The 15,818-nt window shown below is 49.8% G+C and overlaps 1 protein-coding gene across 1 annotated transcript in view; it reads right to left on the bottom strand.

Annotated features, from left to right (window-relative positions):
• Positions 1-15,818, bottom strand: part of SLC43A3 (solute carrier family 43 member 3) — a 33,256-nt gene that overhangs the window by 15,651 nt on the left and 1,787 nt on the right. Inside the window, exons 3-6 of the mRNA XM_056132914.1 lie at positions 9,506-9,552; positions 5,388-5,464; positions 4,987-5,079; positions 1-134 (exon numbers count right to left, since the gene is read on the bottom strand). The exon at positions 1-134 is cut by the window's left edge and continues 6 nt beyond it. Of these exons, the coding sequence (XP_055988889.1) occupies positions 1-134; positions 4,987-5,079; positions 5,388-5,464; positions 9,506-9,552 (351 nt within the window). The remainder of the gene's footprint in view (positions 135-4,986; positions 5,080-5,387; positions 5,465-9,505; positions 9,553-15,818) is intronic.

The following is a 15,818-nucleotide window of genomic DNA, read 5'->3' as shown; positions in this document are numbered from 1 at the left end:
CGGTAGTCGGGGGGCAGCGGGTAGGGAATGTGCCCCCGCGGCATCAGGAGAAACGTTCGCACCACATGCCAGGTACTGCAGATGGAGAGGAAGATGAAGGAGGCCCGAAGGCTGATGCCCCGTTCGTACAGGAGCTGCAGAGAAAGGCAGGGGAAAGGTCACTGGGACACTCTCCCCACAGTAACTCTGCTCCAAATATGAAGCAGGGGATCAAGAGCCCCCCCCCCCCCCCATGGGTGAATGGGGAAGTACACTGGGGTCTCCACCCGCAGAGGAAAAAGAGTCGCCTCTCTGGAAGGAAGTGTACAAGCTGGCGTGGGCATGGCTGAACCCTGCCAACCTTATGTCCAGGGAAACAAAATCACGTCCAGGGAAGTGAAGCCGTCTTGCCAAGGCCAACACTCTTTTTTATTCTCTCTCTCTTTTTGAGTCACACCCTGCAATGCACAGAGGTTACTCCTGGCTCTACATTGAGGAATTACTTCTGGCTGTGCTTGGGGGACCATATAGGATGCGGGAATTGAACCCGGCTTGACTGCGTCCAAGGCAAACACCCTATCCGCTGTGCTACCGCGCCAGCCCAGGGCCAGCACTCTGAAGTATTCTTGGGAGTTTACAGCAGTGAGACTCCAGCATGCCCAGATCCACAGAGACGGGGGCAGTAGAGTGATTGCCAAGGGCTGTGTGCTGGGGAGACCAGGGAGCTCAGAGGGTTGGGGGAGGGTTTGGAGGAGAAGTTGGAGGTCACCTGGCAGTGTTTAGGGGACCGTATGTGGTGCTGGGGATTGAACAAGAGTCAGCCCTCCACTGAACCAGAGTCCACCCCTGACCTATCTCTCCAGACCACAATGGGGTTTGTTTGAGGTTCTTTTTATTTATTTATTTATTTATTTAGGGATTTTTTGGGTGACACTCGGTGATGCTCAAGGGTGATTCCTGGCTCTCCACTCAGGAAGTGCTCAGGGGTAGTGCTCAGAGAACCATATGGGATGAGAAGGATCAAACCCATGCTGGCACATGCAAGGCCCTACCCACTGTACTATCACTCTAGCCCTCGAGGTTTGTTCATTTTTATCATTTTTTCTCAGGAAAATAAAAAATCAAGTCCCCTTTCTCGTACCCTCTCCACTATCTCCACAAAGTCCCTCTCTCTCACCCTGCAGCCTTAGTTCAAGAGTCAATGTCAGGTTTATTTTGCTTTTTATACTCATGGGGTTTTGGTTTTTGGGGTTTTTTTGTTTGTTTGTTTTGGGTTTTGTTTTGTTGCTTTTTTTGGGTCATGGCCAGTGATGCTCAGGGATTGCTCCTGGCTCTGCACTCAGGAATTAATCCTGGCAGTGCTTGGGGGACCATATGGGATGCCAGGGATCGAACTCAGGTCAGCCACGTGCAAGGCAAATGCCCTACCCACTGTACTATCACTCCAGCCCCTACTCATCGGTTTAGATCCTTATGCTAGTACACCTGGGTGAAACCATCCAATACTTGTTTTTTTCCCTTCTGACTTATTTTTCCACACAAAATCCCTCAACTTTCTTCCTTTTCAACTATACAAGGGCAAAGCTTCACCTTACTTTTTATTAGTCTTTTGCTTGGGGAAGATGCACCAGCTATGCTTAGGACTTAACTCCTGTCTCTGTGCTCGATGAGCACTCTTGGAGGGCCTTAGGAGACTGTTCAGGATGCCAGAGATTGAACCCTGGTTAGTCGCAAGCAAGGCAAGTGCCCAACTCACAGTGCTCTCTCTCCTGCCCCCACACCTGGGCAGCTCCCTCTTCAAGACCATCTTCTCCCTCAAACATGGGGCTTGTTTGCCTCTGTGACTCTGATTATTTCTACTCTGGAGATGCCTGTGTTCTCTCTCGAACACATACTTCCCTCTTCCTCTCCCCTCACATCTATCAAAATAATTTACATTCTAAACTCTTTTGCTTCACAAAATAAATACATAAAATACAAATAGTTGGCCAGTGTTTCTATGGGAACATAAGCCACAGCCTCTTCCATGGGGACTTGCTGATTCTTGGGGATAGAGTTTCACTTTCACCAGAAGGGGAAAATCATGTTGACAGAGGATGAGGAGGGTCACAGGACACTGTAAATAAACTTTATGCCAGGGGGCTGCTCCCTGCAGTTAAGGGATTATAATGCCTCTGAGTTAGGTGGTTGGAGGGAAACTGGGGACATTGGTGGTAGGGAACATAACCAGTGAACACATGGGTGTTGGAACACTGACTGAAACCCAATCATGAACAACTTTGTAACTGTGCATCTTACGGTGATTCAATAAAAAAAAAATAATTAAAAAAAAAGAGTTAGGTTGGGTGCTGAAGCGATAGCACAATGGGTAGGGCATTTGCCTTGCATGGGGCCAACCTGAGTTCAATTCCCAGTATCCCATATGGTCCCCTGAGCACTGCCAAGAGTGATTCCTGAGTGCAAAGCCAGGAGTAACCCCTGAGCATTGCTGGGTGTGATCCATAAAACAAAATTAATTAATTAAGAGTTAGGCATCTCTAAGGGCACAAATACAGTCGCGCAGAGCAGGGGTGGGAATTTCCCACGATGCATATCTCAGCATGGCCTCCTGCCCTGCATCCTAGAGGCGGATGAAAGACATTTGCTACACCCAGAGCCTCACGCCAAGGCCCAGCCAGCAATGGGGGTTGGGAGCACCCCTCACCCCATAAACTGCAGAGCTTCCCAGGAGTAGGGGGGTTCTCTGACATCTTCTGGCCCAGCAGTTTTCTCTTTCCAAGCAGCCAAGTTCTCTGAGTCAAACAAAACTTCAACTGAGGAGACGCCTCACTGGGCAGCCGACCAGTCACCCACCCTTTCGTTCTCCTTGGCAACCATGCAGGTAACATCAAAGGGACCCCCCAAACACACTTCAGGGATTCTCAACACCCAGTTTAAAAACCATTCATCTAGCCCAATCTCATTCTACGGAGGGTGGAAGAGAAGTCCAGAGAGGTGCACTCATGTGCTCAAAGACAGAGGAAGTACCTGCAAGGTCAAGTTCAAAAAGAAGCCAGCCCCCACCTGAGCCCTCTCTTGCATCTGACCCTAAGTCCCTGAGTTATTTCCCGGGGCTCTTCTACATCTGGGTCTAAGGTGGCAGGAGAGACAGGGAAGCATGTCCAGGGAAAGGAGAGAGACTCTACAGAGTGATTCTGTAGTTTCTGTAGTTGTGCCCCTAGGAGAAAGGCTTGAAGGAGTGGAGACCTTGGGTTGCCTTTCAGAGGAAAGACCCAAGCTAGGCAGTTGGGGGTACCATGAACTCCCCTCATTCCTTTAACTGAGTCATCCTTGGCGTGAGAGGTTTTATCCTCCAGCTTGTTGCCTCAATATCACAAAAGGGCTGCTGTAACTCCAGCCATCATATGCCCCCACCACATCAAAGAGGAAGGGTGGGAGGGGAGAAAGTTTCTTTCTTCCTTCCTTTCTTTCCTTTTTTGCACCACACTCAGCAGTGCTGAGGCACATCTCCTGGCTCAGTGCTTGGGGGTCACTCTTGGCAGTGCTCAGAGACAATGACAGGGATCAAACCCAGGCTTCCTGCATGCACAGCGTGTGCTCAGTCCATCTTCCCAACACTTTCTCTCAGAAGGAGAAAGACTTTATGCTCTGCTCTCACCTTCCCTGGAGGAGGAAAATGTCCCCTCAACTCCCCCAGTTTTCATCTCATTTACAAGTGCTGGAGAAGGTGCCCACCTGCCCCTTACTGGGGAAAGAGATGGGCACAGTTGGCTCAGATGAATGGGCTCATCACAGCCTGGATGATACTGTTTGCATTAAGAAGGTGCAGTCGGGGGCCGGAGCGATAGCACAGAGGGTAGGGCGTTTGCCTTGCACACGGCCGACCCCGGTTCTATCCCCGACATCCCATATGGTCCCCCGAGCACCGCCAGGAGTAATTCCTGAGTGCAGGGCTAAGAGTAACCCCTGAGCATTGCTGGGTGTGACCCAAAAAGCAAAGAGCAAAAAAAAAAAAGAAGATGCAGTCCTGGGGCTGGAGCCATAGCACAGGGGGTAAGGTTTTTGCCTTGCACATGGCCAACTTGAGTTCATTTCCCAGCATCCCTTATGGTCCCCAGAGAACCACCAGGAGTAGTTCCTGAGTGCATGAGACAGGTGTAACCCCTGTGCACTGCCGAGTGTGACCCAAAAAAGAAAAAATAAAAATAGAATGTGCAGTCCCCAGAGTGCTGGTTCTGTGGGTTGGGCACATGCTTTGCACGTGAAAGGTCCAGTTTCCATCCTTGGCACAGATCCAGGTGTAGTCCCAAAACAAAATACCCCAGAAGATGGAAGGGCTGTTGCGTGGATCTAATAGCCAGGTCAGCTTCAACAAAGCAACTTCCCACCCCTCTGCTCCCCAACATCAGCCTCCAGGAGAGATGCAGCAGCATCTGTCTGGTCCTACTGTCCGTCAGCTACCTCCCACCTTGATGTCCATGTCAGAAGCTCAGTCACAAACACCCCTTCCCGAACACCCAAGCTCATGAAAGCCAGCCTTCTGTTAGCCTCAGTCCCCAAACCCTACACTCATGCAACAAAGGAGTTAATTATTACAAGTTCAGGTTTCAGAAGCAAGCTGACCCGAGTTCAAGTTCAAAAAGCTCATTCACTCCAGGGGCCAGAAAGATAGTACAATGGTTAAGGCATTTGCCTTACATAAAGCTTGATCCCAGGCACCGTATATGATCCCCTAAGCATTGTCCGGAATAATCTCTGTGCATGGAGCCAGGAGTAAGCCCTGAGCACTGGCAGCTGTAATTCCTAAACAACAACAAAAATCTTATTTGCTCATAATCAACTCATGTTTATGAACTGCAAAACCCTCCCCAGTCCCCTTGATTTCCCTAAGACACCGATGCTTCGTGTAAAATAAGGATAAAATAGTAACTGGTTCAGTGGGTTGGTGGAGAGAAATCATGCAACAAACGTCAGTGCCCAACAAACATCAGCCGTCGCTATTTTTACCTTGATGATAAGGAAGACGGCAGAGGAGGAGTCAAACGCTCCATTGTAGAGGGTGATGATGGTCGAGCGGTGTTTGCCAAAGAGGTTTCCGATCTGCAAAACACATGACGGGGCCTGAGTCACTTGTTTACTCCTGAAGAAAATATCCTGAGCCTCGAGCCAGCGCAGGCCGGGTCCTCATGACTCCCAAATCCACCTGGAACCCGGGAACACCCACCCTGGGCCAGGCCCTGCTCATGTGAGGCCAGTTAAAGGAGACCGCTTCTCCCTCCTTCCTTGGCCCCCTTCCCCCTCCTTCCGTCCCCCCTCTCTCCCTGCCTCCATTTACCAGGCCTCCCTCCACCCTCCTCCTCTCCACCCTCCCCCTTGTCATCCCGGATTTGGATTGGGGTGAGCTGCACCTGCAGGTTGGTGAGCAGAAACAGGATTCCCCCGACGGTCAACATGGGCATGGCCAGGAAGAGCAGCACGGCCGATTCTGGAAACAGAGGCAGAGGTTGGGGACGGGTCGGGGGAGGGGGGCCGGGGAAGCATCCCAGGGTGGCCGGCACACAGTGTCCACGTGCTCCAACCCCCTACAGTCCTAAGCGGAGGGCTCCAACACTGCCCAGCCTTAAGCTTCCTGTGCAGGCTGCCCCCACCCCACCCCACCCCACCCCCACCCCAAGCTCCTACAGAGATCTGGGCCAGCGACACAGGACACAACCGTTCCCTCTCTGTGTGTGGTAGGTTGGAGTGGCCAGAGATAGAAGGCAGACTGAAGGTGCAAAGCCGTGGTTCAATTGCCTTCACTCAACCACATGCAGCGCGCACACACACACACACACACACACACACACACACACACGCCCCTTCCCAGCTCACCATTGCCCCTGCAAGGAGAGCAGCCTGGATGCAGCCCCTAGCTCAGCGCCCACCCCCAGGCTCTGATCACTCCACAGCTCTGAGAGGTGATTCACTACCCCCACCCCACCCCGTATCCGTGCAAGGGACCTAGTGGTTCCTGCCTCGCTGGCCACACGGAGTGGAGTGGAGGGAGAAGATGGCCAGGCATTTTGTAAGGGTGACACAGACACCATGACAGGCGGCAGAAATGAGAAAAATCAAGTAGGCCTCAGGTTCAGTTCCTGGAACTGCAACAGATTCGGTTTCCTAGCAATAAAACAACGTGTAACTAGCCAACCTGAACCCACCTGGGAAAGTTTCTGGGCTCAGCAAGTGGGGCTCAATTAATCAATTCTCACAATGCCCCAGAAATTGCCTTTTGTTAACCCTAAAAAGAATGAGTAGCATATGTAACCACAAACTGCTGGTGGAAACTATTGTTTAACTATTGCCTGACTACTGTTACTCTGGACACTTGCAAAACATCTTTGTTTGGTAGTTAAGTAAGATTTCTTTTCGAAACAATAAGGCATGTGCTGCGAATATAATCCAACCCTATATAAAATGCTTGCTGCCTGAAGTCGGGGTCGCTATCAAGAGACCACGCTGTGGGTGAGACAGTTGACCTCAGTATACTGGAATAAAACTCCTACTGCTTTTGTATTATCGTGTTCGTGTCTGTCCGGCTTGCCCCTTGGGAACGCAGAATTCCGGGCTTAACATTTGAGGGTTCAATTGAACAAGCACTAAACTGGTTCATTAAACTGAAAAGACTTCCTCAATGCCCCCACTTGGCACTGGAGATCAGAAAGAGGAAAGCGTACTTCCTGTCCCTGCAAAGACTCACATGCAAACAAGGCATGACAATCCAGCTGGACAAAAGTAGCAAACAACACAACAACAGAAAGTGCCAAAGAGGGAACTGGAGAGATGGATGAGGGGTGGGGGGTGGGGTAGAGGGGAACAGGGAAGGGTCATGGTTTGACCTCTGCCTGGAACCGCATGGTCCCTACCCCTAACAAGTCAGTGGTAGCCCCAGCACTGAAGCTGTGGCACTAAATCCTCCCCAAAAAGTGAAAGAGAGGGCAGCCCTTTAAAAAGTGAATCTTGGAGCTGGAGAGATAGCACAGCGGGTAGGGCATTTGCTTTGCACGTGGCCAACCTGGGTTCGATTCCCAGCATCCCATATGGTCCCCTGAGCACTGCCTGGAGTAACTCCTGAGTGCAGAGCCAGGAGTAGCCCCTGTGCATCACCAGGTGTGACCCAAAAGAGCAAAAATATAAGTGTATTTTACCCAAAACACAGACTTGGGCTTTTGGCTCATGTCCATGAATGAGTCTGGCCATAATCCAGGAGTGTTTTTCAATGTTTTAAGCTAACTTTCTTTTATTCAACAGAAATAATTCTTTTTAATGAAAACTTGGTACCCTTTTCCAGGATGGTTGCTAGTCACAAAGAGAAGGTAACTATAGGAATCAATATGATATAAGAAAACAAGGTCATGGGGGAGGGGGGCTATCAGGTTCTTGGGACACTGGTGGAGGGAAGGGGGCACTCGGCTTGGTGGTAAGTTGGGATGATGTATGTATGAAAGTTTCGTTAATAGTATGGTAAAGCATGGTGCTTCAATTAAAATAAGAAGGGAGGGAGACTGGGGCCAGAGAGGTAGTGTAATGGACAGAGCATTGGCCTTGCATGTGGCCAGCCTGGATTCAATCCCCAGCATCTCATAAGGTCCCCCAAGCTCCACCGGAGTTAATTCCTGACTGGAAAGCCAGGAGTAACCCCTGAGCACCACCAGGTGTGGCCCCAAAACCAAAAACAACGAAATTGTATTAAAGCAACGGGGACAGGGAAGGAAAACAAGATCTGGACTCGTGAAATCAGAAGGCTGAGGGAAATTCGAAGGGAACGATTTTCCCACCAGGTGATTCCATGCTTGTTAAGAGCATCTGTACACAGGCCTTAATAAACGCTCTAAAATTGAGAAGTACTATCCAACAGAGTTGGGTTTTTTTTTTTTTTTCGCTTTTTGGGTGACACCTGGCGATGCTCAGGGGTTACTCCTGGCTTTGCACTCAGGAATCACTTCTGGCGGTGCTCAGGGGACCATATGGGATGCTGGGAATCAAACCTGGGTCGGCCACGTGCAAGGCAAACACCCTAGCCGCTGTGCTATTGCTCCAGCCCCCCAACAGAGTTCTTCAACATGTTTACACCTCAGGAACAGCACCTTTGTGCATCGGATCCACGGACCAGCAGTTCTAACCACTGTGGTAGACCAGTTGTCCTCAATATTTCTACGCCCACAGCCCCTCACGGGTCTTTGGACCAGCAACTGAGGACCACAACTACAAAGAGCTAATCATAGAGTATTTTAGCTCATTCCATTCCTATCTTTAACACAAAGTACTAGTTTTTAGTTTTTAAGTTTCTTTAAGAAGACACATCTGTCAATGCACTAAGCGGATTCATTTCACAATAGGTCAAATAAGGTTCAACACTTTCTCAAATCCAAAAAGCCCCAGATGGTGTGTGTGGGGGGGTGAATTGCCCCCAGTGAATCACCAATGTGAATCCAAACCACTGGAAAATCATTTACAAGCTTTTAGTTCAGATAAAGTCCATCTGAGGAGGAGAACGGTTTAAAATAACTCGAGAACTGTGTGGACCAAGACAGTATTTACAGGGCAAAAGAGAGATGACCCCAGGCAAAAGAGAGATGACATCCAGCGGCAGACTGGTGCCTCAGGAAACATGTCCTTTGACTTTCTAATACACACACACACACACACACACGCACACACGCACGCACGCACGCACACACACACACACACACTCATGCACGCATACTGAGTCATATGATCTTACTCTAGGGAGGAATCTGAGACGTTATCTCTAAGCCAGCGTAACTGAGAAGCTGGCAAGAGCAGAGTCAGAAGCCAGGGACATGGTTCAAGGGCTGGAGCACAGGCTTGGGGCGGGAGGACAGGGTGGGGCCCCTGGGTTCAGTCCCAGGCACCACTTAATTCCCTGAGCAGTTCTGAGGATGACCCCCACGAGGGGGCTCCCCGGAACATCCCACGAACCTGCTCTGTGGCTGTAGGTGGGTGTTTGATGAGAATCTCACTGTGGCCTGTTTACAAAATGAAGAAAAGGATAGAAGAGGCAGACTGGAATCCCCTGGCTCAGGGGACTTGACATTATTTATAGACCAGTGAAACCAGGCAAGAAAACTTTCGCTACAATTGGGCTGTCAAACTTCTCTCCTGCTAAATAAGGATATTTCCAAAAACAACTGTCACTCGCATCATCATTTTGAAAAAGAGCATGGACTCAAACCATTTGAGTCCGTGCAAAAGGAAGGATGGCATCTTTTGAACACATTTGCCTCTCCGAAGCACAACACCAGCCCCCTCGCAGCCCTGAGTCCTCACCTGTCTCCAGAGACCTGTCTACTCCCCGAGACTGAGGATCACACGAGGATTCTTTCAAGTTCCAAATCTGTGAGCCTCTGCCTGACTATGGGAGTGAGAGACCCGCCCCTCAGCACCCCCCCCCCCCCACGCACACACACACACCCCTCAACCCCGCACCTGGCTCCTTCCCATCCACCAGCCAGTACTCACTCACCTGCAGAGGTGAAGGCTATGGTGAGCGTGGCGCTTGTGTAGAGCAATCTGGAAAACGGAATGGGGAGGAAGATTGTGGTCAAGAAAAAAGAAATCTTGAAGCTGGAGTGATAGCACAACCTGTAGGGTGTTTGCCTTGCACGTGGCCAACCTGGATTCGATTCCCAGCATCCCATATGGTCCCCTGAGCGCCGCCAGGAGTAATTCCTGAGTGCATGAGCCAGGAGTAACCCTTGTGCAAAGCCGGGTGTGGCCCAAAAAGAAAAAGAAAGGAAGGAAGGAAGGAAGGAAGGAAGGAAGGAAGGAAGGAAGAAGTCTGGGGTGGGAGATGCAAAACAGAGTTCTGGAGTGACCCAGTCTCCAAGTGACTGGTACCTGACCATACTCAATCTCAGTCTGGGAGTTCAAAGGGCAGCACCCCATCTGAAACAGGTGTCGGTGGGGCCAGGGAGAAAATACAGCAGGGTTGGGAGGGCACTTGCCTTGCATGCAGCTGACCTGGGTTCGATCCCCGGCTTCTTCTATGGCCCCCTAAGCATCCCCCAGAGTCAGAGTGCAGAACCAGGAGTAACTCCTGGGTACCACCTAGTCTGGCCCAATGCCCACCCCGCCCCCTCCGCCAAAATATAAGAAATAGGTGTTATTCTCTGGCTGGTGCCAGATAATCTCATCGTCGGCCATCATCCAGATCACATGTCCTCTCCCTTCTCTTCCTTCTCTCTCCTTTGTGGTACTTCAAACCACACACCCTACCCATACTCCAAGATTACCCCACCGCATTTGATAGGGTCAAAGTAGGAGGCAATCAATCTTAGTGGGAAATATACATTTTTTTTTTAGAGGAACAAAGGCATGCGGGTCCCAGGACTGAGATCTCCAAGCCTACTCGGATCAGGGTTGAGCATCCTCCACCCATATCTTCCAAATTCCAGTAGGCAGGGGTCACACCCACCAACTGGCCCCCTGGCACCGTTGTAATCCCATCAACGGCCAAGACTCAGAGACTATAAAAACCAGCTCCCGGAAGAGAACAGCGCAGAGTTTCCTTCCCCTGCACCTGGCTGTCCTCGCCAGGGCCCCTTGGAAGGGAGCAGGTGGAGTTTCCCTCCCCACCCCGACCAGGGCTCCGGCAGCTGAAGACCTCCAGAACCAGCCACCACCATACTGAGACCACTCTCCGCACACATGAAGGTACCAGCAGAGCAACAAAGGCATGCAGGTCCTGGGACTGAGATCTCCAAGCCTACTCGGATCAGGGCTGAGCATCCTCCACCCAGATCCTCCAAATTCCAGTAGGCAGGGGTCACACCCACCAACTGGCCCCCTGGCGCCATGTAATCCCATCAACGGCCAAGACTCAGAGACTATAAAACCCAGCTCCGGGAAGCGCGCGGCCGTATTCGAGGCTGTGCGACATCTTATTATCTCATTCCTACTTTGGACACCTGGCAGGCTACGAAATGTAACCTTCCCACACGGCAGAGTCTGGCAAACTCCCTGTGGCGTACCCAATATGCCAAATACCAGTAACAATGATGGGTCTCATTCTCCTAACTCTGAAAGAGCCTTGAATATGGCACTTTTTTAAAAATCTCATTGCTAGGACAAAGGAGACGTTACTGGGGCCTGCTCAAGGCAATCGACGAATAACAGGATGGTCATGATCGTGATCGTGATCCATTTTTTTACAGATATATATATACATATATATATATATAAAGCACACAAAGCTCAACCTTTAACAACATGTTAGTGATCTCTTATAGAAGAGCTTAATGGCCCCAGTGTGAAGTACAACAAATCTCCACACTCTTTTCCCTAAGGACACTTTTTCGTAGCATTTTCAGTGATTTTTCATAACAAACAATACAAAATATATGATTTCGGTTCTGCTTTCAGCTAAGGATTGGCGTTCAGGATGGAAACGTCCGGAATATGGTGGTGGGAAGGTGTAATGGTGGTGGGATGGGTGTTTGAATATTAAATGTAATCAGATATTGTGAATTATTTTATAAAATTTTTTAAAATTTAAAAAAAAAATAAGAAATAGGTGTCAGAAACTACACACACAGTGGGCAGTGCCCAGCTCAGGGATGAGTGGTCTTACCTCTCTCCAGGTGCAAGGTGAGCTGGGAACCCTTAGAAGCAAGGTGGTGCCTCATTCAGAAGAACAAAGGAAGGGTGGAGGAGGGGAGTGAGGAGGAGAAGTCACTTGGCCTGCATTCCCCTACCTGGAAGTCCCCTCAGGCTAATCCTTCAGAGAAAGGAGCTGGTGCCCTCTGCAAATCAAACACTTGAGCTGGAATTCCTTGCAGCTGTGCAACCTTGGGCCTGGCCCTACTCTTCTCTGTCCCTAGAAGCCTTTACTAAAAAAGGGGAATAATTGGACCCAGGTAGACCACAGGTTTGAACCTCTAGAATGCTATGATTTCAGGACCACAATCCCCAGATCATGGGGACTTCTCAGCAGCGAAGGGTTTCTTATAAGGCTCTGGGCAAGAAAGGCCAAGTCTTATTTGTAATAAGAAACCCAGGGCTGAAGCCACGGCATAGCGGATAAGGTGCCCAGCTTGCATGCAAGCAACCTGGGTTTAATCTTCTGCGCCATATATATCCCCTCGAACCCAGCCTGGAGTGATCCCAGAGCACAGAGCACAGTCGGGTATGGGTCCCCACAAAAAATCTACTGGGGGCAGGGAAAGGGCAGGGGAGATGTTTTAAACCCTGCAGCATGTGTTCTGCTTGTGGGAAGCTAGGTTCAATCCTACATCCCAGACAATTCAAGAGCAGCTCCTGAGCACTGACAAACGTAGCTCCTGCCTTCAAAGAAAATTCATATATTTATACTCTTATTTATATATTTATATTATATACTTTATAGGGCTGGAGCCATAGCACAGCGGTAGGGCGTTTGCCTTGCGCACAGCCAGCCTGGCGGAGCCAGGTTCGATTCCTCCGCCCCTCTCGGAGAGCCCAGCAAGCTACGGAGAGTATCTCGCCCGCACAGCAGAGCCTGGCAAGCTACCTGTGATGTGTTCGATATGCCAAACACAGTAACAACAAGTCACAGAATGGAGACGTTACTGGACCCACTCGAGCAAAATTGATGAACAACAGTAGGACATACTTTATAAAAATATTATAAATTGTTATGTTTTAAATATATTTATATTATGTAAAACAAACACTGTCCTCCCATTGTTCATCTATTTGCTCGAGCGGGTCCAGTAACGTCTCCATTTTGAGACTTGTTGTTACGTGTTTGGCAAATCAAATATGTCACGGGTAACTTGCCAGGCTTTGCCGTGCGGGTGAGATACTCTCGGTAGCTTGCCGGGCTCTCTGAGAGGGGCGGAGGAATCAAACCCGGCTCGGCCTAAAATATATAATATTATACATGTTTAAATATATAACATATTTTTCTATTATAAAAATATTCATATAAATAAAATATATAGAACAGTTTATGTATATAAATACATTCTATATTTCTTTCTATAGATATACTTACGTAAAATAAAATACACTTCATACATTATTTTATTTACTTTTATATTCATATGTGTTTTATTTAGCACAGTGGGTAGGGTGTTTACCTTACACGTGGCTGACCCGGCAAACCCGAGTTCGATTCCTCCACCCCTCTCGGAGAGCCCAGCAAGCTACCGAGAGTATCTCGCCCACACGGCAAAGCCTGGCAAGCTACCCATGACGTATTCGATATGCCAAACACAGTAACAAGTCTCACAACGTTACTGGGCCAGCTCAAGCAAATCGATTAACAACGGAAGGACAGTGACAGTGATGTTTTATTTATGTAAATAAATAAAATACAGAGATAAATGTTATATATAGCACTGTATACCACTGTCGTCCCATTGTTCATTGATTTGCTCGAGCAGGCACCAGTAACGTCTCCATTGTGAGACCTGTTACTGTTTTTGGCATATTGAATACGCCACGGTAGCTTGTCAGGCTCTGCGATGGGGGCGGGATACTCTCGGTAGCTTGCTGAGCTCTCATATAATATTTATTTATCTATAAATGTATTTATATGCTTATATTTGTACAGCCTGCTCAGATCGGGGCTGAGCATCCTCCACCCAGATCCTCCAAATTCCAGTAGGCGGGGGTCACACCCACCAACTGGCCCCCTGGCGCCATGAAATCCCATCAACAGCCAAGACTCAGAGACTATAAAACCCAGCTCCCGAAAGAGAACAGCACAGAGTTTCCTTCCCCCCAGCGCCTGGCTGTCCTCGCCAGGGCCCCTTGGAGGGGAGCAGGTTGAGTTTCCCTCCCTGCCCCGACCAGGGCTCTGGCAGCCGAAGACCTCCAGAACCAGCCACCACCATGCTGAGACCACTCTCCACACGCATGAAGGTACCGGCCGAGGAACAAAGGCGTGCGGGTCCCGGGACTGAGCTCTCCAAGCCTGCTCGGATCGGGGCTGAGCATCCTCTACCCAGATCCTCCAAATTACAGTAGGCAGGGGTCACACCCACCAACTGGCCCCCTGGCGCCATGTAATCCCATCAACGGCCAAGACTCCGAGACTATAAAACCCAGCTCCCGGAAGTGTGGCCGCGAATGCGACATCTTTTTTTTTTTTTAATGCGACATCTTATTGTGACATCTTATTATCTCATTCCTACTTTGGACAAACTGGCAGGCTACCGACTGTAACCTGCCCACATGGCAGAGTCTGGCAAACTCCCCGTGGCGTACCCAATATGCCAAATACCAGTAACAATGATGGGTCTCATTCTCCTAACCCTGAAAGAATCTTGAACATGGCACTTTTTTAAAAATCTCAGGGCTAGGACGAAGGAGACGTTACTGGGGCCTGCTCAAGGCAATCGACGAACAACAGGATGGCTGTGATCATGATATTTGTACATAAATATATTTACATGTTTATATTTATATTTTTATCTAGATATATATCCCTGTCCCTGACCCACAGCTCTTATTTTAAGTGATAAGAGTACTGGGAATGGGGCTGGAGCGACAGCACAGTGGTTAGGGCGTTTGCCTTGCACGCGACTGACCCGGGTTCAATTCCCAGCATCCCATATGGTCCCGTGAGCACTGCCAGGAGTAATTCCTGAGTGCATGAGGCAGGAGTGACCCCTGTGCATCACCGGGTGTGACCCACAAAGCAAAAAAATAAGAGTACTGGGAATATTTTCTATTCTAATGAGGCAGCTCGGGTCAGCCCCCGCCCGGATGGGGCTATTCACCAGAAAGGCAAAAGCCATCATTAGGGGTTTGGGATATGCACCTCCATTTCTCTGGACAGGGGAGAGGGCCTAGAAATAGAGTGAATCATTGATTGTGTGGCAGAAGGAGGACTCCCCAAAAGTCTACCGCTATGGGGTTTCCAGGAAGGTGAATCCACCTGCCCCGGGAGGGCCAGGCACCCCCAACTCCAGCCCCTGTGCTCAGGCTGCTGGTCCTCGGCACAACCCCCCGGGGAGTTACTGGTAGACACTGTGCTTTCCCTGAACACTGAGAGTTTTTCTGAAAATCAACTCCAAGCGGGAGGAACCTTGGATGCGAGACCAAGTTAGGCAGAGCCGCAGTTGCCTGGAAACGGGTGACTTGCAGTTGGCATCTGAAGAACGGGTTAGAAGGGCCAATTCAAAGAGCTGGCGCACGTGCTTCGCAAGGTGGAGCCCCTAATTCCATCTCAGCACTGCATGAGTCCTCCACAAGCACGGAGCCACAAATAACTGCAGAGTGCCACCAGGTGTTACCCCCCAGCCCTCCCACACACACACACCCCCGCAAAAGATGGTCCAGCGGGGAAATGGCTTGCCTTGCACAGGGCTGACCAGGGGGTCAATCCCCAGCATCACGTTGGGTCACCCAGCTCTGCCAGGTGTGATCCCTGAGCACAGAGCCAGGAGTAAGCCGGAAAGATCCTGAAACACTGCTGGGTGTGGAGCATAAAACGAAACAAGGGGGCTGGAGCAATAGCACAGCAGGTAGGGCATTTGCCTTGCACGCCGCCAACCCAGGTTCAATTCCCAGCATCCCATATGGTCCCCTCAGCACCACCAGCAATGGGTAATTCCTGAGTGCAGAGCCAGGAGTAAACCCTGTGCATTGCCGGGTGTGACCCAAAATAACAACAAAACAAAACAAACAAACAAAAAAAACATGCGCAACAAAAAAAAAACGGGGGAGGGGATGTGGGGGAAGGTTGGAGAAAGAGCTCCCCGCGGGAGAGTGGTTGTTCTGCGTGTGTGAGGCCCTGGGTACCGTCCCAGCAGCAGAAAAAAAGAAAACTGAAAGTATTTCCCGTCAAG

This window comes from Sorex fumeus, unplaced genomic scaffold, assembly GCF_029834395.1.
Source record: "Sorex fumeus unplaced genomic scaffold, SorFum_2.1 ptg000007l, whole genome shotgun sequence".
NCBI lineage: Eukaryota > Metazoa > Chordata > Mammalia > Eulipotyphla > Soricidae > Sorex > Sorex fumeus.
The sequence above is the reverse complement of the archived record's forward strand: the minus strand, read 5'-3'. Positions and strand labels throughout refer to the sequence as shown.